This window comes from Emys orbicularis, chromosome 8 (assembly GCF_028017835.1).
Source record: "Emys orbicularis isolate rEmyOrb1 chromosome 8, rEmyOrb1.hap1, whole genome shotgun sequence".
Classification (NCBI taxonomy): Eukaryota; Metazoa; Chordata; order Testudines; family Emydidae; genus Emys; species Emys orbicularis.
The window spans coordinates 84,032,658-84,055,251 of record NC_088690.1 but is presented as its reverse complement, the minus strand read 5'-3'; the positions used below and the strand labels follow the sequence as shown (position 1 = coordinate 84,055,251).

At 39.9% G+C, this 22,594-nt stretch overlaps 1 protein-coding gene across 1 annotated transcript in view; it reads right to left on the bottom strand.

Moving 5' to 3' along the window:
- SLIT3 (slit guidance ligand 3) overlaps positions 1-22,594 on the bottom strand; it is a 798,116-nt gene that overhangs the window by 160,806 nt on the left and 614,716 nt on the right. Inside the window, exons 19-20 of the mRNA XM_065410175.1 lie at positions 16,967-17,130; positions 14,213-14,345 (exon numbers count right to left, since the gene is read on the bottom strand). Of these exons, the coding sequence (XP_065266247.1) occupies positions 14,213-14,345; positions 16,967-17,130 (297 nt within the window). The remainder of the gene's footprint in view (positions 1-14,212; positions 14,346-16,966; positions 17,131-22,594) is intronic.

Sequence of the window (22,594 nt, the reverse complement as noted above, 5' to 3'; positions counted from 1 at the left end):
TATAAATATTATCTGTTTAACACCAAATACATGACAACTAGTTTTTAGCCCTGGAAGATTCTACCTATACCTGAGAACCTGGTCAATCTTGGGCATGTAATTTTCCTTAACGTTCATGTACGCAGAAATCTCCACATGTCAAGATGTGAAAACTATTCCCTAAGATTAAGTACTAAGTGCACCAATCATTGAACAGGAGCTACATGTATACACACTATACATCCTGGAATATAATGTTATCTTCCAAAGTTATGACCCTTACTCCTTAAACACATTTCATTATTTAATGAAATATATAAAGACTGTAATAGCTCTGGGGCAATTACAAGTGTCCTCATACCAGAGACACTCAAATCATCACTTAATTTGGGTCTGAAAAAAACTCATTATAAATGCTAAAATTTTGCCAGGATGTCCTCATTTAACAATGCTGGTTATGAATCTCCATTGGAAAGCATCAGAAATTACATATTCAATTATGTGGTTCATCTTTGCACACATGGATATGGTATATAGGTGCTTATCCACCCACACATGTGCAAATTCAATTTGCACAAAAACAAGCAGTAGCACATATGCAGCTGGGTAGAAAACAATAGACCCTTTATGTCAATTTGTGACTTCTCATAAAAACTCTCAATTTTAAATACATTCCTATTTAATACTATCAGATCAAGGTAAGCCTGGTATGGTCAAAGTATTATAAAGCAAAGAAAATGCAAGAGGGATTAATTATGGAAGTATTACAAAACAGAGATATTAGGAATGGTGGTTAAGGATTTGAAAGTGCTTCAAATAGCTACCAGATGGCAATAGTATATAGTCTCACTTCAAGTGGGAAACAGTACATTTCATTTCATGTTGTTAACTGGGCTGTCAAGATCTATGGAGGGTCCACTCACTCTAGTGTTGGACACTGTGTATCCATATTTAAGACCTGGAGAGCTTGCTCCTGCACTCCTTACTCAAATAACCTCACTGAGATGAAGACTGTAGAATCAGGCCCTTGAAAGCCAAAACTGCTCTTTTAAACTAACTCTGTGGAAGTGGAGCAGGAAAATGGCTCTACATCCTAAAGGTATTTCAGGCAGAAAGTGTAACATGGCTTCCCAGCATGTGTCTACACCTTCTCACTGCTGGGACTCTAGTATGGGAGACCCGTGGCAAGTGGGAATGGTTCAGATTAGGAGATGCTTTTTTTATTTGTAAGAAAAACTATCATGAGATTAAGACATAATTAAAAAAAGAACACTGAGCCAGATCATAGCCCCTACACCTACAAAGAGGGGATGGACCTTCTGCACTGAAGGGGGGGCTTTGCTGCTTCTCTGGCACCCTCTTCTTGCACCCCAGGAAGCCATGGAGGGTTCCCCAAGGTCATGGGGCTGCAAGGAGGTTGTGATAGGGCAGACTGGGGTGGGGTACATGCATTGTCCTCATTTTGGCTCTGGAGAAATTAGTCAAAAATAATATAACTCTAGTTCTTTCTGCTTTCATCCCAATGTTTTGTGGACAGCTGTGACCAGTGGAAGGCAATGGTAGAGAAGTTCCAATGGAAATGTACTTCCAGTAGGGTGACCAGATGTCCTGATTTTATAGGGACAATCCCGATATTTGGGGCTTTGTCTTATATAGGTGCCAATTACCCCCCACCCCATCCCGATTTTTCACCCTTGCTATCTGGTCACCTTAACTTCCAGTGGGGAAAGGCCAGTACAGAACTGTAGGACTTAACTTGACTTTGGCCTATGTGACTGCAGAGGCATCTGCCAGTTTTCCATGAAACTCCAGTGGCCTTTTCTACAGGGGAAACAAATCCAGCTTCCTCATATACGGGTGGGGGGTGGGGGGTGGAGAAAGGCTCTGCTTCAGTCAATGCATGCAAAGATTTCATCCCTCTGAGGCCCCTTTTGGTGTATTTCTCCATAGACAGACCTAGGTTATTGCAATCAATATGATGTCCTTCAAAGGGTTATCAAGTATCACCAGGGAGTATGTACACCCACACACAGTAGAGTATATAACACAATGATCTTAGAATCTGTGCCACACATAATTTTTATTTTCTTTGGTAACAAACCTATTTGGTCTGCATTTATAACAGTAAACAACAATAATTACAGAGACTAACATGTTATAGGTTCTGTCTCCATGTAGGCTGCTACAACGCCAAATAATTTTGTGCAAGCTATTTGGTCTAAAAGACTCTTGCTGCAAGTTGAGTTTTTGTCTGAATTATTTAAAAGTAAATAGGAGTATACAGAAAAGCTACTGCCATTTATTACAGAATATAGTATTTATATCAACTCGTGTTTTATTTTCTCTCTTCTATTTCAGAATAATGCCCTCCCCCATTTTCTGTTGTCTCAGCTCTGCCTTCTAAACTAAACAAACCCCGGGAAGAATTTCTCGTATGATATTAGATGCTGGAGCCTAATAATAAATTGAAAAAATCCTCAGCTATCAAATGAATAGAATACAGTGATGAAACCTTCAGAATACATTTTTGGGGCATTTTCCAATTCATTTTGACATGAAATAGATGTCAATTTAAACAGCTTTTTTTGCTAGAAAAGGTCTTTCCCCCCTTTTTTCTTGGTATCTGGTGGGTGTTTAGCAATTGAACACTGAAAGGTGTATGTTGTACTCTAATTCTTCAGTATTCTGACTGAGACAGAGACAAACCTTTGTGCCTCTGGAGCTGGACTGCTACAGCATATCTTCTTTGCAGAGCATATTCAGCTACAATATTCTCAACAATTTCCCAGTTGTCTTAGGGTATTAGCACAAAGGGTAATATTTATACCAATGGAACACTTTGTGAATAGAACACAACAGCTTCCTAATAATTTTACTCTGAAAAATTAATGATTATATCATTATCATGCACAGCAATTATTAGGGGTGCACAAAACTTTCCTTTTTAACTTTCTGCCATATTATACAAACAATGGTGACAAATTCTAGAAAAAGAATTTTCAAAGCCCATTTAAGTTGAGTTAATTTGAAACCACCACAGCTTTTCAGAATATAATGATATAATGGGAGACGTTAATTTGAGTTGCTGCATTTGAAAAAGCACCACCATTTACACAGGACCGAACTTGATTGGATTCCACATCATACCTCATGGTGGAACTTTATTCTCGTGACATTTACACAGAGCTAATCTAATATAGTAGCTAAGGCCCAAATTCAAAGTAATACACTTAAACCTAAGCCTAAATAATTCAGTGAATTCAGCATACATTGAACAATAATGTCTTTCCTTAGTGGCTATCCCCCATTTAAGAGGAGAACCTGTTTCTAGCTAAAGCAACCTGGCTTGTAGCTTCGGTGGTAAAAGCTTTTGGAGACAGAGGACATCATAGTATCGCATTTATAGAAAAACTTACAACCAAAATAATTCAGAGAAGAGATTTTGTTTTCATTTCTTTCTTAGCCAAAGAAGCAAAAGACAGAATGAATTCATTCACTTGACCTTTAGTAGGCAAAGAAACTATGGTATGAACCAAAAAAATGTACTTTTAAATTTATCTCCCAGATTAAATTATCCACAGATTAGGTTAATAGATTCCAAGGCCAGAAGGGACCACTGTGATCATCTAGTCTGAGCTTCTGTATAGCACAGGCCATAGAACTTCCCCAAAATAATTCCTAGAGCAGCTCCTTTAGAAAACCATCCAACCTTGATTTAAAAATTGCCAGGGATGGAGAATCCAACACGACTGTTGAGAAATTGTTCCAATGCTTAATTACTCACTGTTAAAAATTTACATTTTGTTTCCCATCTGAATTTGTCTGGCTTTAACTTCTAGACACTGGTAATACTTTTCTCTGTTAGACTGAAGAGACTATTATTAAATATTTGTTCCCCATGTAGATTCTTATAGACTGTGATCAAGTCACCCCTTAGCCTTCTCTTTGTTAAACTAAATAGACTGAACTCCCTGAGTCTAACATTAAAAGGCAGGCTTTCTAATCCTTTAATCATTCTCAAAGCTCTTCTCTGAGTCATCTCCAATCTTCAACCTGAGTGTACATCAGCTGCCTTAATGTAGGAGAACTGTCTGGAGGCCAAAATAATATCTTTCGATTCCTAATGCTTTTAGATGCTGTAGCTCTGTAGTTTTAGATTTAAATATTTGGGCCCAATTCATCCCCACTTTAATTTCATTGCGTACAGCATCACACCATTGATGGAGCTGGTCCAATAGGTACACTTAAAATTCCTATTAAGTTTTATCCATCATTCTGATAATAAATTAATATCTGCCATGTCTCTGATGCAAAATAAAAAGTAAAGTTCAATCAGATATAAGCCATCTGAAAAGGTTTTTCCAACCCTGCAGTTCCTAATACAGATCTGTCAAGTAAGGATTTAAGGCCAGACCCTCAAAGGTATTTAGGTGCCTAACTCCTATTGAACTCAGTGGGAGTTAGGCACCTAAATACCTTTGAAGATCTTGGTCTTAGGAACTCTAAGAAGGTGCCAATTTACCTTCATTTTGTGAGTACCTATTTTATAAAATGTATGGATAGTTAAGCATTCGTACAGCAACTTCACCCTGTAATCTCAAAGAGCATTACAAACAGGTTAGGGCAGGGGTCGGCAAGTTTCAGAAGTGGTGTGCCGAGTCTTCGTTTATTCACTCTAATTTAAGGTTTCACGTGCCAGTAATACATTTTAACATTTTTAGAAGGTCTCTTTCTCTAAGTCTATAATATATAACTAAACTATTGTTGTATGTAAAGTAAATAAGGTTTTTAAAATGTTTAAGAAGCTTCATTTAAAATTAAATTAAAATGCAGAGCCCCCCAGACCGCTGGCCAGGACCCAGGCAGTGTGAGTGCCACTGAAAATCAGCGCGCGTGCCGCCTTCGGCACGTGTGCCATAGGTTGCCTACCCCTGGGTTAGGGCATATTGAGTTAGGTGCTGTACACACATATTGTAAGAGAAATTTATCCCCCTGAATCTTACAAACTATATAAACAAAATCTACTCCCAGACAAAGAGATAGGAGAGAAGTGTTGCTATTTTACAGAGGGGAAATTGAGGCACAGAGAGTAAGAGACTGGCACCAGGCCACACAGGAACTCTATGGAAGAGCAAGGAATTGAACCCTGATTGCCTGAGGCCCACTGCAGTGTGTGAACTACAAGGCCATCCTCTCAAAAATTACATAGGGAAATTTCAATCTTCTTTCCTAGCAGAAAGGACAAGCCCAGAATCACACAGCAAATGAGAGAGAACAAGGTCTAAACTATTGACTTCCAGACCTATGCTCTAACCACTACAACATACACTACCTCATAATGACTTCACCAAAGGAGATGAAATGGCTCAGGATTTTGGTAATGCGATATAGAAACTTACCCCTTTAGGTTGCTCTTGTGAATCGAGGTGGGTCAGTAACAAAGTTGTTATTATCAAATGTGTATTAGAGTCTCAGAAAAAGGAGATTAAAGTTCTCATAAATAACTCCCCACCACGAAGCAATAAAAGTTGCTAAACTCCTTTCTGGTAATCTTAGAGAGATCAAAGACTGAATGCCTCTTCCCCTAAGGATGGCCCTTCTCCTGCTCATGGCTGTGGCTCATGGACATGCCTTGAAGTGCTGCTGCATGCACTCTGCTTGCTTTGAAAACAGAGAGGGCACCTCAGACTCCAGGAATTCCCTCCAGCACCTTTCACAGGCACTAACTTTACACACACACACAAAAAATAAAAATGATGCATTTAAAATGACAGCTGCTCCTTTTCTAACTTGTCAATTTTTTATACCGGTGAACACTTGGATTTGAGGTGATACCACTATCACAAGGTGCCAATGTGTCATGTAATGCTTTGAATCTCTTGTAATTTTTTGTATGATAGAATGCCTGCTCGGCCACAAAGGCAAGTCCACAGGAGCATTCTGTGCTAAGAGAGGAAGGCAAAAGGAAAATACAGTTCTCAGACAGTAACTAAAGAGGCACAAGGGAAGGACAGGAAAAACTATTGTAATTTTGGGATTTTTAAAAAAAAACATTTAAGATAAAAATTAGGAGTTGCTTGGCAATGCTACATCTAAGTTCTAAAATTAAGTTAGGGTCAAAACATTTTTGATGGGATGTTCAGAACATTGTTTGAAATCAAGGCAACTTTCTTTTACCAAAAAAGATAGTCTGGCAGAAAGTGAGGGAGTGAAGTATGAAATGTATCAGGAAATTTCAGATTTCAATGACTTGAAGAGGTCTGGGGTTTCAGTTCACTTCACCAAGAAGACTGGGGCATTTGCAAAATTTGGATTCAGATCTAGGTTTAGGCTTGAATTTTGAACTCTCTGAAGTATGAGCAGGGTTTTAGCTTGGGCTCATCTCTACTAAAATTGCTATTTAAAAATGACGTAGAAAATATGGTTTTGTTTAAAAGACAGTAACGAGGGCTCCAAAGCTAATTTTCTCTATCATGCTCTGTTAGTGTTGAAATCAGCTTTCTGAAGACTGTAAGACCTTAATACCCTAATACCTAATACCTCAAAAGGCCATTTTATAACTATTGATCTATTTCCTTTTTTTAAATGGTCAGATTTGAAATACGGATTTAAATTCTCTATTTTGGCTATAGCTAAAAATACCCTTTTATAGAATAATTCAAACTCTCTCAACTTGAAAGAGCTTTCCATTTACAGTATATTAAGCAGACTGCAAAATCTTTCCTGACTGATGCAGCCCCAAGGCCAAGTCTGCCTAAGCTTTCAGCTAAATTGTTTCTCTCCTTTTATTAAAAAAGAAAATTCACTTAATTGCGTGTTAACTGTTAGTGCACAAATAGTGCTGATTGCCAGGAAAGGACAGACATTTGCATCCACAAACAGATATTTCTATCAGCTATTCCACTACAGGGTTATCACATTGATTAGCAGAAATGATGCAGATGGTAATATAGCAGCACTGGGAAATGGCACACAGCATGCTAGTAAGTCTATATTCATCTCAGCTGACTCCTTAGAGTAAATTTGCTGTATCTACTTGATTGCAACAAGTTGAATGTACAGTACTCAAAAGTAATGTTAATGCTGAATGCACAGTACTATATTGAAAACTGCTGCTGCTACTTACTCTAGGCCACTATTACAAATTGGGTGTTATCCCAGTCTCACTGGTTAGAGTAGAGCAAAACAGGATGGAGAGCTCGCCCATTTTGGTGATGGTCATTGTATGCCTTGATGTACAGCAGGCATGTGGGAGAACATTGTTTAACTTGTGGTGACAGGTAACAGCACAAGAAGACAGTGGGGACAGGAGGAGGAAAAATGTTTTCTAAGGGTACGTCTATACTTACCTCCGGGTCCGGCGGTAAGCAATCGATCTTCTGGGATCGATCCCGGAAGTGCTTGCCGTCGACGCCGGTACTCCTGCTCTGCGAGAGGAGTACGCAGAGTCGACGGGGGAGCCTGCCTGCCGCGTCTGGACCCGCGGTAAGTTCGAACTAAGGTACTTCGACTTCAGCTACGTTAGTTCGAAGTGGGGGGTTAGTGTGGACCAGGCCAAAGAGTTCATCTCTCCAAAGGGGCTCATAGTCAGCCAAGCAAAAGTGAGTTTGTGTGTGTGCATAGAGCACGTGGAGCTGTGTCAGGACTTATTCCTTGAGCTCCATACCCCTGTTCCTGTCATGTTTATATGACTGACCAGGACAGAGAATGGACACTATTAAAAAATAAATCAAACTGGAAAGCCTGGGCAGGATGCAAGGGACCAGTCCTTGGAAAACTGAAATATCCAATGCAATGTCCAACATGGTAGATGAAGACACTTCAAAAAGATTCTTAGCAAAATTATGTATTTGTGTTTTCCCCGAACAGTAGGGTTTCCATTAGAGTATGATAGTGATGGGCTACCTTCTGTCATTTATTAGGATCAGCTGCATTTCCAACTTGTGTCCAGGATGCCTAAAGGATAGGTACAATTGATGTGGCAAGACAACCTTCACAGTATCTAGATGCCTTTGATCTCACTGACCCTTGTCAGTCTGAGTATAAGTCAGGGAAAGGCTGAGTGACAGGGCATGAGGGAGGGGGCTAATGAGCGCTGCTGAAAGAGGCCAGGTGATGATCAGAGAGGGAGAATTGAGCAACAGAGAGCTCAGAGAGAGCAGTGCTTGGTGAAGACTAAGTCAATTGAACGGCCCTTTTAGCGAGTGAGAGTTGAACCAGATCTGCAGGTAGAACAGAGAGGTGAGGGTGGGGAAATGTACAGCTAAGGGGTTGGATGGGTCATCAACATGGAAGCTGAAGTTGCCAAAGAAGAGAATGGGAGATTGTGAGGAAAGGAAGAGAGAGTGAGAGACAGGAATACATTAAACATTTTGTATATATGCATAGCAATACAAATAAAAAAAGGCACTAAAAGAGTTGATGTACATCTAGGTTTTCATATCACCCCTATCACTGTTCTATCCAAGTGCTTAGGGTCACCATAGTATTATGAGTCCAGAGACAACATGATTGATGTATATTTAATCTAAAACTAGACTTTGCTCATTATAATAACATAAGTAACTCCAATGTTTTCTCCTCGATGCAAAACCTTGCTATTTCCCATAGACCTAATAACAGCAGCTGGATACTGTCAGGCCTTTATTAGATACAGCCAGGCCTTTATTAGAGATTACTGCTCCTTTTTAAAAAAAGAAATAAAACTCAAATACTGGGGTAATGTATGGAAAGCATGCTTGGGAAAGTTGCTTCAGACAAAAAAAAAAACTTTTCTGAGGCATTGATGTGGAGGGAAGTTAGGTTGTATACTGGATCAGTATGCTACTCTTTTACTTCTGCCAGCAGGACTAGATATCTGAATAAACTCAAAGGACAAGTCTTCCCTTCAGAACTGTGCATAGAGCAAAGGAAGCAGGTAGGTGTCATTTGGCAGCATGGCTCCAAATGTCAAGGAATGGCTCCAAATGTCAAGGAAAGAATGGGCTTTCAGGTATTGTCTTCCATTTTATACTCCCCCCAAATCTGTCCATGTGCTGTATGGCCGTAGGCCCAATCTGTGATCCCATAATAGTCCTACCGTCTCTTTGAGGAAAGTCCTTTCACTCCTTCCCCAGTTAATCATTTGTCAAAAACTTGGAGTTGATAAGACTTGTGGTGTTGCACATGCCTCATGGGAACTTCTGAAGATTTGACCCTACCTGTATAATTCCAGATTTCTGCACATCACAGAACCAGGCCATTTACTGGGACGTAATATGACTGGCAATCTCTACATTTACAGACACTGGAATAGCAGGATGGAAGTGTGTTGGCAAAGCAGTATGGGGAAAACTTGTACAGCACCTGTCTGCACTATGCCTAGCTCTGGATAGTTCTATTAACCCCTGGTTTTGAGACTTCAATTAATGTACAAATTACAAAGCAGACCTTCTAGAATGTATTTCATATGTAAAAAGGATAAAAGCAATAAAGTTAAGAGTAATTGCTTCACTGTGGAGACTTGATGCAAGTTGCCCTTCCTTAAAGTTGACATCAAGGGCACCGAGACACAGTTTCTATGTTCAACATGCTTATGAGTCTCTATAGTCAATCCAGAATGGAAACCCAGGAGGAAAATTGGAGAGGCAGAGCCTAGGTTTCCAGCCTGCCATCATTGTAATAACACTAGTGCTGATGCTCCACTTAGGCTTTTGCCCTGAAGTAGTATATGATGAAATTCTACCCACTGCAGAATGAAATTCTCTGTCCCCTTGTAAGAGGTATATTCATTTCAGCACTTTGTTATTTAGTACCTGTTGCAGTTAGAAATTTCCTGTTGTAGAGGTATTTTGGAGTTTTATATGCAACACTAATTTACTGGCTTGGTAAGCTGTATGGCCGTGTTCTTTTATTAAAATGTGATGTATAAAGTATGTTACATTTTAATAAAAAGCATTTCAGCTGACAGCTTGTTGCCATTCTAACATGGAAAATTGAAGTTTATAAATGCAAGACTCCACAGCATTCATCAAAATTCCACTAAAATATTCCGCTTCGTTACTTGGAGCACCACATCAGACCCCTCCCAGAGAAAGAGCCATGAATCATCAGGAAAATAAATGCTAAATCCTTGCCCCAGCCATCATCAAGGGCTCTGTCCACAGTGACACAACTACTATTCTAATGCATGGTGTGAGGGGCAGGATACAGCCACCCAGCATGAGGGGAGCCATTGCTCTTCAGGGCTCACAGCAAACCAGCGTGCAGTATGTCTGAGAATGGAGGCAGGCTGGGGGAGAAACTGGTCATTTCTCCCTTGTGGGAGGTCAGCACCTGCTGAAATGGTTGGCAAGTAATCAGTCTTTTGGGGAGTGCTGGAGTATGAGTGGCTACAGTGGTAGCCATGGAGAGGCCACTGCCACTCTGGCTGGGGAGGTCAAGGATTCCCTTCTCACACAGACCATTGTGGATCTTTTGTATATATAGATTAGCTACTCAAAAGCCATGCAGTTTGAAGATTGGATCTTGAACCTGCCACAGGAAGTGGTTACTTAAATAACTGGCACCACTTGCCAAAGAATAATTGCTCACTAGCAGTATAGAGCATAGAATTATAGAATATTAGGGTTGGAAGAGACCTCAGGAGGTCATCTAGTCCAATCCCCTGCTCAAAGCAGGACCAACACCAACTAAATCATCCCAGCCAGGGCTTTGTCAAGCCGGGCCTTAAAAACCTCTAAGGATGGAGATTCCACCACCTCCCTAGGTAACCCATTCCAGTGCTTCACCACCCTCCTAGTGAAATAGTTTTTCCTAATATCCAACCTAGACCCCCACACTGCAACTTGAGACCATTGCTCCTTGTTCTGTCATCTGCCACCACTGAGAACCGCCGAGCTCCATCCTCTTTGGAACCCTCCTTCAGGTAGTTGAAGGCTGCTATCAAATCCTCCCCCCCCCTTCCCGCTCTTTTCTTCTGTAGACTAAATAACCCCAGTTCCCTCAGCCTCTCCCCATAAGTCATGTGCCCCAGCCCCCTAATCATTTTCGTTGTCCTCCGCTGGACTCTCTCCAATTTGTCCACATCCCTTCTGTAGTGGGGGGACCAAAACTGGACACAGTACTCCAGGTGTGGCCTCACCAGTGCCGAATAGAGGGGAATAATCACTTCTCTCGATCTGCTGGCAATGCTCCTACTAATGCAGCCCAACAGGTAACAAGGGCACACTGCTGACTCATATCCAGCTTCTCGTCCCAGGTCCTTTTCTGCAGAACTGCTGCTTAGCCAGTCGGTCCCCAGCCTGTAGCGGTGCATGGGATTCTTCCTTCCTAAGTGTGGGACTCTGCACTTGTCCTTGTTGAACCTCATCAGATTTCTTTTGGCCCAGTCCTCCAATTTGTCTAGGTCACTCTGGACCCTATCCTTACCCTCCAGCGTATCTACCTCTCCCCCCAGCTTAGTGTCATCTGCGAACTTGCTGAGGGTGCAATTCATCCCATCATCCAGATCATTAATAGCATCTTCAAGGACTCAGGATGTATCCTGTGATGTGTTGAATATAGACTGGCGAATGGCTCTGATACATCCTTATGTCACATAGCAATGCTTTGATGAGAGGTAAAAACATCACCTTCAAGGGTTAACTCTAAAATCTAGTTTTCCTGCAAGTTACTGAAATCTGCTGGAGAGTCTCCTGGGTTCCAGTTCTTTCTTCCAAATCTACCATCTTGCTATAGAAACAGAGACTGGAAGACATTTGTTTCATAGTCCTATTAAACCTGCTGGGCTGCTCCTGTTTCTGCCAGAGCAGGTAATGAATACGTGGTGGTTTAAAGCAGTAGTTGATGCTATTAGAGAAACACAGACAGTTTCGAAATGTCTGAGCTATGGAAGTCAAAACTTAGTAGTTTAAAAAATCTGTTAAACTTTAACTGTCCTCAATATATAGCAGGGACACGGTGGGAGGCACAGAAGAATCTATGATTGCTAATAGAAAATGAAAATCTTCAGGTAGCTTTTACCCCTGAAATACAGTTTTAAAAAGCTTTTAAATCTAAAACTTTTGGAATTCTGACAGATAAGTAGGTTCTAGATGATACAAGGCTTTCTAGAACATAACCAACATCTGGACGTGGACCTGGAAGCAAAGAGGAAACTTGTGAGCTTGATTGTATTCTTTTCATTTCAGACATGTCATGCTTTGAATCAAAAGATCACACACCTTTTGCTTCAGGAATTGATGTCAAGGGAAATTTGCCTGGCTTTGTTTTTAGTGACAAACTGGAAGCTCAGCCCAGGTTGGCTGAAAGAATCAGCAAGTGGCAAAATCAGCTGAGACTGATTCAGGGTTTTACTTCCAAAACATGCAAAATTGAAAGCACGCAAAAACAGGTATGGTTTGGAGTTAGTTCCATTGCTAAGTTTTTGGATTTAAAACACAAAGCCAAACTAGAAGGTTGCAAATTCAAGTAGATTAGACTGTTCAGTTCCATGCAGCTGTACTTGTAATATCACAGACTGCTACTTTCATTTGGAAAGAATGACTAAAGGATATAGCAAACTGCAGGAATTTGTGATATTACTGTCACAATAGGAATGAAGTTAACTCATGTCACTGGTGTATAGCATATAAAATATTATTACATTCATTATAAGAATCCTGACCATAAAAACATCAGTGTTGCACAGTTATATGGAACTGAAGTAATACCTGTAATTCCCCATTGACTACAAATCATGCCCGAGGGAAGTAGTGGAGCTCCAGCATGATGAGGGCAGAATCTAGTCTGCAGAAGCTTTACTATTGGTGATGACACATTAGAAGGATAAGAATGGACTTGACTTTCAGATGAAACCATATTATTACCACCATGAACTGAGCAAATTTGACCAGAAATCACTGAAACACATTAAACGTGTACTCTTTCACTTCTCCAATTAGAGTAACTTTTCAAGGCAGAATTATACTTCATTCAGCAAAAATTTCCTTTAATAACTAAAAAACAATCTTGAGCATTTTAGGTAGTAATTGGTTTTCCCAGTAGTGTGTGCATCTATGCAAAACACCCTGGAGCTATATTTTACACCAGACATCACACGACACACACTCACTATGGGTTTCTCTACACTGGCACACTCACAAAAGTTAAGATTATTCAAGTAAAGCTGTGAAGTTAATGTGCATAATTAGAAGTGCATTAAACCTTTGTGTGGACATTCTGTTTCAGAAGTAAAGTGGCCGTAGTTTGCTGTTGCTTAATCCTCCCCAAAAGACATCTATGGAAGGTGCCACATAGTGTTTGAGAAAAAAGTTTACACAAATACAGTATGTGCAGCAGCAGTGCAAAATTCCCTCCACTGAACAGGAGGGGATAACCCGAAGAGTGAAACTGTAATGCCTGTTATATTCCTGGTCTCTCTTGTGTCTACCAATAATAGTGCTAATTAGCATAAATCAGATATGGTTCAGTAGGAAATGGACTGACTAACTTCATATACTCTCATCATACGGTAACCAACTACTTTCATATATAAACAGTCATTAGCTGGTAACAACTTCCAGTAACTACGCAGCTGGGCTAGCTTTCAATGTGTGACCTAGAGGTGAAAAGCTTTATATTCCTACTACCAACCCTTCAAGCCATTCAGTTCCTCCAGTATTACGTTTTCTTTCCATGGAAAGAACCAAAAAACAATGTAAATTCATAGCAAATGAAGAAAGCTAGAATGGCTCCCTCAACTCATGCACATTCACTTTACAATTTAATCTAATTACCTCTGTTATTTTAGACATTTCATGAGAAGAGAAAAGAAAAGAATCCACTGTTTGTTTTCCCTGCTGGATTTTTTGAAAAATGCCATGAAGTGGTATAATTAGCCCGCAGATGCGTATGTAGGGAATATATTTTCCATAGCTCTTTCAAACTGTCTATTGTGAACTCAAGCTGCTAAAAATGCACTATATATTATACAGTATTGATTTATTCATTTGTTCCCCACATATAGAATGAATAGAAACAAATACATGGCTTGCGTACAATTTAAAATGACATCTCCTCTGGGCAGAGTAACATAGGCAGTTACAACCTACTCAGGCACAAGAAAGAGGCCACAACAATAAAAAAATATAAGGAAAATATCAAAGTACAATGATTCATTCACTGAAGTCAAGGGCAAACTTCCATGGACCTCAACTGGCACAGTACCTAGTGCCCTTTTCCTGTGAAATGAGTACCATCAAATGTAACTTACAGCTCAGTCACATCCTTGGGAATGCCTTTGGGCAGGATGCGCAGCCCTTTGTTACTGCAGCGCACTACTGAGTCCACACAAGTACATTGATCAGGACAACGAGGAGAGAGCAGACAGCTGCTTTCATCATTACCTGCAGAGAGAGAGAGAGAGCATGAGAGGATCCTGATACTTGGGAAGGAAATCAACCATGCAGGCCAGGAGGGCTCGCTTCAGAGGTAATTGCTCGCATCTAATACAAAACAGGGACATCCATAAGTCTACAACAGTTGGGTTGTCAATTAGCCCCTAATATTTAGTTTCGCCCCAACATCACATACTGGATCACTGGTATCAGGGTGCAAAACTGTTCTGAAAAATGGTGGCAATTGTTTTAAAAGGAAAAGGAAACAAAGTTTTATAAAAAAGTTAGCCAGCTTTTTGAAATTCTACAAATCTTCACCCAATAAATAGCCTCTCCCTGTCACCCCAACACACGCACCCTGTGTTAGCTGAAACGGAAAACTTTACCAGACTATCAGCCTTAATCTTATCTTGACATAAGATAACAAGGAATCTTTTTTTTAAAATAACTATCTAGCTTTATTTCCTCAATGATGTAAATCTTTCAATGTTAAGCGTCGACTTTTAATGTTGGCATGGCACTTCATTTATCACTTTAATTGAAAAGCCTCATTGTTGACAAGGATAACTAGGCAAAAAACAAACCGAGCTATACTCTCAGAATTGCTGGCAATGCATCTGTGCATGCATAAAAATATCTAATACTCTTAAAGTGGATTCAAACTTCCATAAACAACAGATTAAATCTCATAATTGAAGAACAACAGGGTTTGCATGGAAGAAACCAAGTCTTTGAAGTTAAGAACATTAAAGCATGGATTTTCCCCAAAAACAACACGCTTCACAAAACATTAGGAAAATACAAACTGTAGTATCAAGATGCATATGGAAGGAAACATTTAGTGAAACATACTCTAGATGATCATGATAGGAAGTATATACATGTTTATGAATGTAAATAGACTGAATGTATTGAACATTGAAATAGTAAAGTTAAACCATATGACCATGTTTCCATTAGATATTTTCATTTCTTTAAGACTGATACAAAGACTAATTGAGGCAGAGATGATTTTCCTTCCTTCATGGGTCTGCCAGGTGTATGCTTGAGCCTTCAGGTTTAAACAAGACTGGAAGCCCTGCTAGAGGTCTGAAAAGTAATCCTAGCAACTTTCACTCATGAGTGTGCATGTCCGAAAAGGAATGGTTTGCATTAAAAATGACGTAGGGAAAAAGAAGAAAGGGGAATGGGAAAATAATCCCATCATTACAAAACAACCTATGCCACCAAGATATGCATGTAACTTAACTAAATAGCCACATGATCTTTTACTGTAACTCCTGTTTTCCCCTGCTCACTTCCCCCTATTGTTTACTAGACTCACTCATTACTTGCTGATCCTGCAAATGCTTAAGCCCAAGAGCAAATTTATGCACTTGGGTAGTCCCACTGAACCCAAAGGAGATGAATGTGCATTAGGTTACTCCACTTTCACCCTGCACTACTGCCCCCAAATCTTACTTCACGTGGAGGTAGAGGCACAGGGAGCACAAACCTCCTCAGAAACTGTCCCCACACAGAGCAGAACTGAAGCATTTCTGCAAAGTCTCTTGGATCACAGACCGTCATTTAGTTCTGTGTTCGTACAGTGCCTAGCATGATGGGGTCCTGTTTCATGTCCAAGGCTCCTAGCAGTTACAATGATACAAACAATAACAACAGCAGCAACACCTGGGGCCCTCCGTAGCAGAGGAGGAAGGGTCAGAGTTTGCCCCTAAATGGCCACAGCCATTCATTACACTTCACTGAAACTTTCTGATTGATTTCTAAATCTCTAATATTCCTATATTCCCATTATATTTCTGCTAAGACTTCATAGCCCCAAGATCTAGTCGGTTCTCCAAGAAAGCCCCATTCCCACTGTCCTCAGAGGTTAAGGGAATGGGAGGAAAAGTCAGTAACTGCACTGGCATTATTCTCAAGGAAGATTGCTTTGTTCGTCAAACTCCCTGGCAAGGAGCTGAATGCATTTGGATTCAAGGGTGAAAAAAAGGTGTATCCTGAAAGAATCCAGAGAAACCAGTCTCAGCTGATTGCACAAGGAAGAACTCATACTTCTATCTAGGCTTGGAGGGAGGGGGCCCAGAACATGGGAATCTACTAAGGTGCCATCGCCAATAAAAAACCAATTCCCAGATGATATAGAACAATGACATTTGATTAGAGACAGTTCTCTCCCTCATGACTACAGTAGAACCTCAGAGTTATGAACACCAGAGTTATGAACTGACTAGTCAACCCCACACCTCATTTGGAACCAAAAGTATGCAATCAGGCAGCAGCAGAGACATTAAAAAAAGGCAAATACAGTACAGTACTGTGTTAAATATAAACTACTAAAAAAATAAAGGGAAGCAGCATTTTTCTTCTGTATAGTAAAGTTTCAAAGCTGTATTAAGTCAATGTTCAGTTGTAAACTTTTGAAAGAACCATCAAAACGTTTTGTTCAGAGTTACGAACAGTTCAGAGTTATGAACAACCTCCATTCCCGAGGTGTTCGTAACTCAGAGGTTCTACTGTAAATTTAATTCAGCTCTTTTCATCATGATATCGTGGTGCTGATTAGGTAGAAAAAACAGCAGAGATACCAGTCTGGTAGTGAAATACCAAGTCCCATCAAGTTTCCTTACCATCACAGGTGAAGTCCTGTATGGCCACATCTTGAATTGGAATCTCCTTTAAGAAAGAGGGTTTCTGGCAACGTGGATTTCCACTGACAATTCTCCTTTTTCTCAGCCATTTCCCCAGCCATGCCAGGTGGCAATTACAATTAAAGGGATTAGACAGCAAATTACTGAAAGGGAATCAAAACAAAAACACATTGAACATGGTCAGCTACTACAGACATTAAGTGACTAGCGAAAGCCCATATATTCAGAGCTCAAGGATTCCACTCAAGGCTCTGCCCCTTATTTTCAGTGAGAGCCTGGCCAATTCACTTAGGCTTGTTCTACACAGAAATTTTGTACCAGTATAACTGTCTGTAAGGGGTGTGTGTTTCATATTGATACAATTCCTAGTGAGGATGCAGTTATATCGGTATTACATTGATATAACTTATTCCCTTTCCCTTAAGGAAATAAACTATAATGGTATAAGCACATTTATACTGGCATAACTGTGGCCACACTGGAGAAAAAAGGTATGTACCACTTTACCACAGCCTTTGTGTATAGATAAGCCCTTGATGTGAGTGAGTTTACCCATCTAGAAAAGGCTGTGATAGTACCATACTTACCTGCCTCACAGCTATTGTGAGATACACACCCTATCTTGTAACTACTTCTGAAATATCTTTCAAATGCAGTCCAACTGTTGTAGCACAGCATGCGGCTATGCTAGCATTGTAACAATTCATGATAAGAGACCATTGGATGGACTGCCTAAGAGGGGTAAGTGTATATCACAGTTTGGGCTAACAGTTGTTAGAAAAAGAAATCCCTATGTACTCCAAATATCAACAATCATGCTGCCAAGCAGGATTCCTGAGGAACTGTGGGTAACAGCTGTGTTTTAAAACACATCTGAATCTCTAATACCATTGCTGAAGTCACTGTAGACAGAACTGTAGTTGTTAGTTCTTAAAATATTTCTTAAACATTTCTGGATCCTTTGGATGAAAGCTGCTACATGTAAGGTGGTGTTATATATAACATATTCATCAGCCTAGTTCTAGGATAATTGGAAAAAGAACTGAGAGAGTCTTGAAAGAAGATAAATGCTACCTGAGACTACAGCTAATAAGTCGAAATGTCTGTAATTTGTGTTTGTGTTGTTTTAAGCTCAACAGCAGACTAAGAGAAGAGGGTGATGTTCCATCTGATGTATGAAAAGCAGCAGTGGCTTCAAGATTTTGAAAGATATTCCCAAGGAAGGAGAATGAACATGGGCTTACCACTATCCCCCAAAATGTCAAATGAGGGGCCCAAAATGAAAGCTAGGGAATCCTCAGGGCCCCCTGTGAAACACGATAATTTGTGAGTGAATACATTCTCTGCCAGAGAAAAAAATCAATGCAATTCCTCTGTTGGGCAGGAGATCTCCAGCAAGACAGCAGGAATTTTAAGGCCCAGTGAATGCAGCATCTCTTGTCCATGCAGCAAGTGTGTGGATTTAGCTGGAAACAGTGACATGGAGACCTTGGAGGCGTTTGATATCCTACATGCTCTTAAAAATCTGATGTCCCAGTCAAATAAAGCTATATCAAGGTTTCATCCAGTCAATGGTCCTTCAGATTGCTATGGAATCTTATATAAAACATCTGAGTGAACTGTGAGGAAAATGAAAATCATACCACTTCCCAGACTATATAGTTTTGGGCCAATACCACACACCCACAATATGGTTTACAGCCACTCTTAGAAAATTGGCTAATATTTTTAGAAAAAAAACACCCTAATGCTAGCAATAACCCAGAGCAACGGGTGTGTAATTACAAGTCGGCCTAGCACAGACTATTGAAATTTATAGTTAGAGTAAAAAAGGCAGAAGGGAACTCAGCACAATGTGGTTCAACTACCAGAAACCCCCAACTTTCTTTGTCTCCACTATGACTCCACTAACCACTTCATTGTCAATAAAGAGGACTCAAAATGAAGAGGAAAGGAGCAGCTTTCAGAGTCAAAAAGTCATAAGCAAACATCTTTTCTCAGGTGAAAACAGGCACTGAAAGCATCAACGTATTTCTAGTTATTTTCATACTAAATTGTTTTCCATTTTCTTTCATGCATAATAGGACCACAGACAGGATGTCCTGTATATTTTCAAAATGGACTTACTTTGGCACAAACAATGTTTCCATGAGCCAAATGTTTAAACCTCCAAAGCCAGGGCAGCCAGTGCTTCACAGACCATTTGCTATATTGCCCGTAAGAGACTTGAGTCATGTTCACACATAAATCCAAAGAACAAAACACTCCACAATTTGGAGCAGATTATATGTGTATAGAATGAGTTTCTTGAAGAAAAGGCTATATTGAACTTAAAGAATATTTCACACATCTACAGCATCTTTATTCTTGGTATCTCCAAGAGCTTCATAAATACGAGTTTAATCCAAACCCTCTTATGAAGGTGATTACTGTCTCCACTTTACAGATGAATAAACTACGTCAAAGAAGGGTTAGTGGAATAACCCTGGGTCCCAGTGATTCAGCAGATGATCAGGGAAGAGAACCCAGGTTTTCTGACCTCTCCTAGTGCCAGGTTCTAACTTATTAAACACCATTTCTCACAAACGGGACCATCTTTACTGTCATACTCATGAAGCTGAACTGATTTCTGGCTCTACGCCTTTCTAATCAAGAAATAAAAGGTCAAATAGAGAAAAAATAAAAAAGCAACCGTACTCTTTTATTCACATTCACATTTCAGGATTCATACTATATACACCTTTAACTCACTGAATCCACGACAAAGATCTCTTTAGCATAGAGTTTTGCTACATGGAAAAAAATATTATAACTCAATTATAAGGCTCTGAATCTGTCATTTTTATTAATGTGGAGCGGTATCTTAGTACACAAGCACTTTCCAACAGAACTACTTGTGTAGTAAGGTTCTGCTAGTATGGGTGGCATGAACTGGGTCTTAAGGGATCATTGAGTCTACTCATGTATATTGTTGAAATTTAACAGCTGTTTTTTAATTCACATCCAGTTCAGTTTCTCAGACCTCCACTATGATCCATAAGAACATAAGAATGGTCATGCTAGGTCAGACCAAAGGTCCATCCAGCCCAGTATCCTGTCTACCGACAGTGACCAATGCCAGGTGTCCCACAGGGAGTGAACCTAACAGGCAATGATCAAGTGATCTCTCTTCTGCCATCCATCTCCACCCTCTGACAAACAGAGGCTAGGGACACCATTCCTTACCCATCCTGGCTAATAGCCATTAATGGACTTAATCTCCATGAATTTATTTAGTTCTCTTTTAAACCCTTTTATAGTCCTAGCCTTCACAACCTCCTCAGGCAAGCAGTTCCACAGGTTGACTGTGCACTGTGGGAAGAAGAACTTCCCTTTTATTTGTTTTAAACCTGCTGTCCATTAATTACACTGGGTGGCCCCTAGTTCCCATATTATGGGAACAAGTAAATAACTTTTCCTTATTCACTTTCTCCACACCACTCATGATTTTATATACCACTATCATATCCCCCCTTAGTCTCCTCTTTTCCAAGCTGAAAAGTCCTAGCCTCTTTAATCTCTCCTCACATGTGACCCGTTCCAAACCCCTAATCATTTTAGTTGCCCTTTTCTGAACCTTTTCTAATGCCAGTATATCTTTTTTGAGATGAGGAGACCACATCTGTACGCAGTATTCAAGATGTGAGCGTACCATTGATTTATATAAGGCCAATAAGATATTCTCCATCTTATTCTCTATCCTTTTTTTAATGATTCCTAACATCCTGTTTGCTTTTTTGACTGCCGCTGCACACTGCGTGGACGTCTTCAGAGAACTATCCAAGATGACTCCAAGATCTCTTTCCTGATTAGTTGTAGCTAAATTAGCCCCCATCATATTGTATGTATATAGTTGGGGTTATTTTTTCCAATGTGCATTACTTTACATTTATCCACATTAAATTTCATTTGTCATTTTGTTGCCCAATCACTTAGTTTTGTGAGATCTTTTTGAAGTTCTTCACAGTCTGCTTTGGTCTTAACTATCTTGATCAGTTTAGTATCATCTGCAAACTTTGCCACCTCATTGTTTACCCCTTTCTCCAGATCATTTATGAATAAGTTGAATAGGATTGGTCCTAGGACTGACCCTTGGGGAACACTAGTTACCCCTCTCCATTCTGAAAATTTACCATTTATTCCTACCCTTTGTTTCCTGTCTTTTAACCAGCTCTCAATCCATGAAAGGATCTTCCCTCTTATCCCATGTCAAAGGCTTTCTGGAAATCTAAGTACACTATGTCCACTGGATCCCCCTTGTCCACATGTTTGTTGACCCCTTCAAAGAAGTCTAATAGATTAGTAAGACACGATTTCCCTTTACAGAAACCATGTTGACTTTTGCCCAACAATTTATGTTCTTATATGTGTGCGACAATTTTATTCTATACTATTGTTTCAACTAATTTGCCTGGTACTGACGTTAGACTTACTGGTCTGTAATTGCTGGGATCACCTCTAGAGCCCTTTTTAAATATTGGCGTTACATTAGCTATCTTCCAGTCATTGGGTACAGAAGCTGATTTAAAGGGCAGGTTACAAACCCTAGTTAATAGTTCCTCAATTTCACTTTTGAGTTCTTTCAGAACTCTTGGGTGAATGCCATCTGGTCCCGGTGACTTGTTACTGTTAAGTTTATCAATTAATTCCAAAACCTCCTCTAGTGACACTTCAATCTGTGACAATTCCTCAGATTTGTCACCTACAAAGGACGTCTCAGGTTTGGGAGTCTCCCTAACATGCTCAGCTGTGAAGACTGAAGCAAAGAATTCATTTAGTTTCTTCGCAATGTCTTTATCGTCTTTAAGTGCTCCTTTTGTATCTCGATTGTCCAGGGGCCCCACTGGTTGTTCAGCAGGGTTCCTGCTTCTGATGTACTTAAAAAACATTTTATTACCTTTTGAGGTTTTGGCTAGCTGTTCTTCAAACTCCTTTTTGGCTTTTCTTATTACATTTTTGCACTTCATTTGGCAGTGTTTATGCTCCTTTCTATTTACCTCAGTAGGATTTGACTTCCACTTTTTAAAAGATGCCTTTTTATCTCTCACTGCTTCTTTTACATGGTTGTTAAGCCACAGTGGCTCTCTTTTAGTTCTTTTACTTTGTTTTTTAATTTGGGGTATACATTTAAGTTGGGCCTCTATTATGGTGTCTTTGAAAATTGTCCATTCAGCTTGCCGGGATTTCACTGTAGTCACTGTACCTTTTAATTTCTGTTTAACTAACCGCCTCATTTTTGCATAGTTCCCCTTTCTGAAATTAAATGCCACAGTGTTGGGCTCAGGGGTTGTTTATTCTGTATCATGAGAAAAACAGCCATCATTCTTAAGGGTGCTCCTTAAAGAAATGGAGAGGAATAAAGCTAAATCAAACAAAAAATGAGGCTCATGACTTCAGAATAACTGTTTAACAATCAAAGTTGGATGAACAGTAAAATAAAAAGAGCTTACCAGAAGGGATAATACCCCTAGTGTGGACTGTTCTGATATAGTACTATTTACCCTTCAGTATCTTATACACATTTCTCAACATCTTAAACTCGTCTCTTGGTGGTTTTCCACAGTAGGG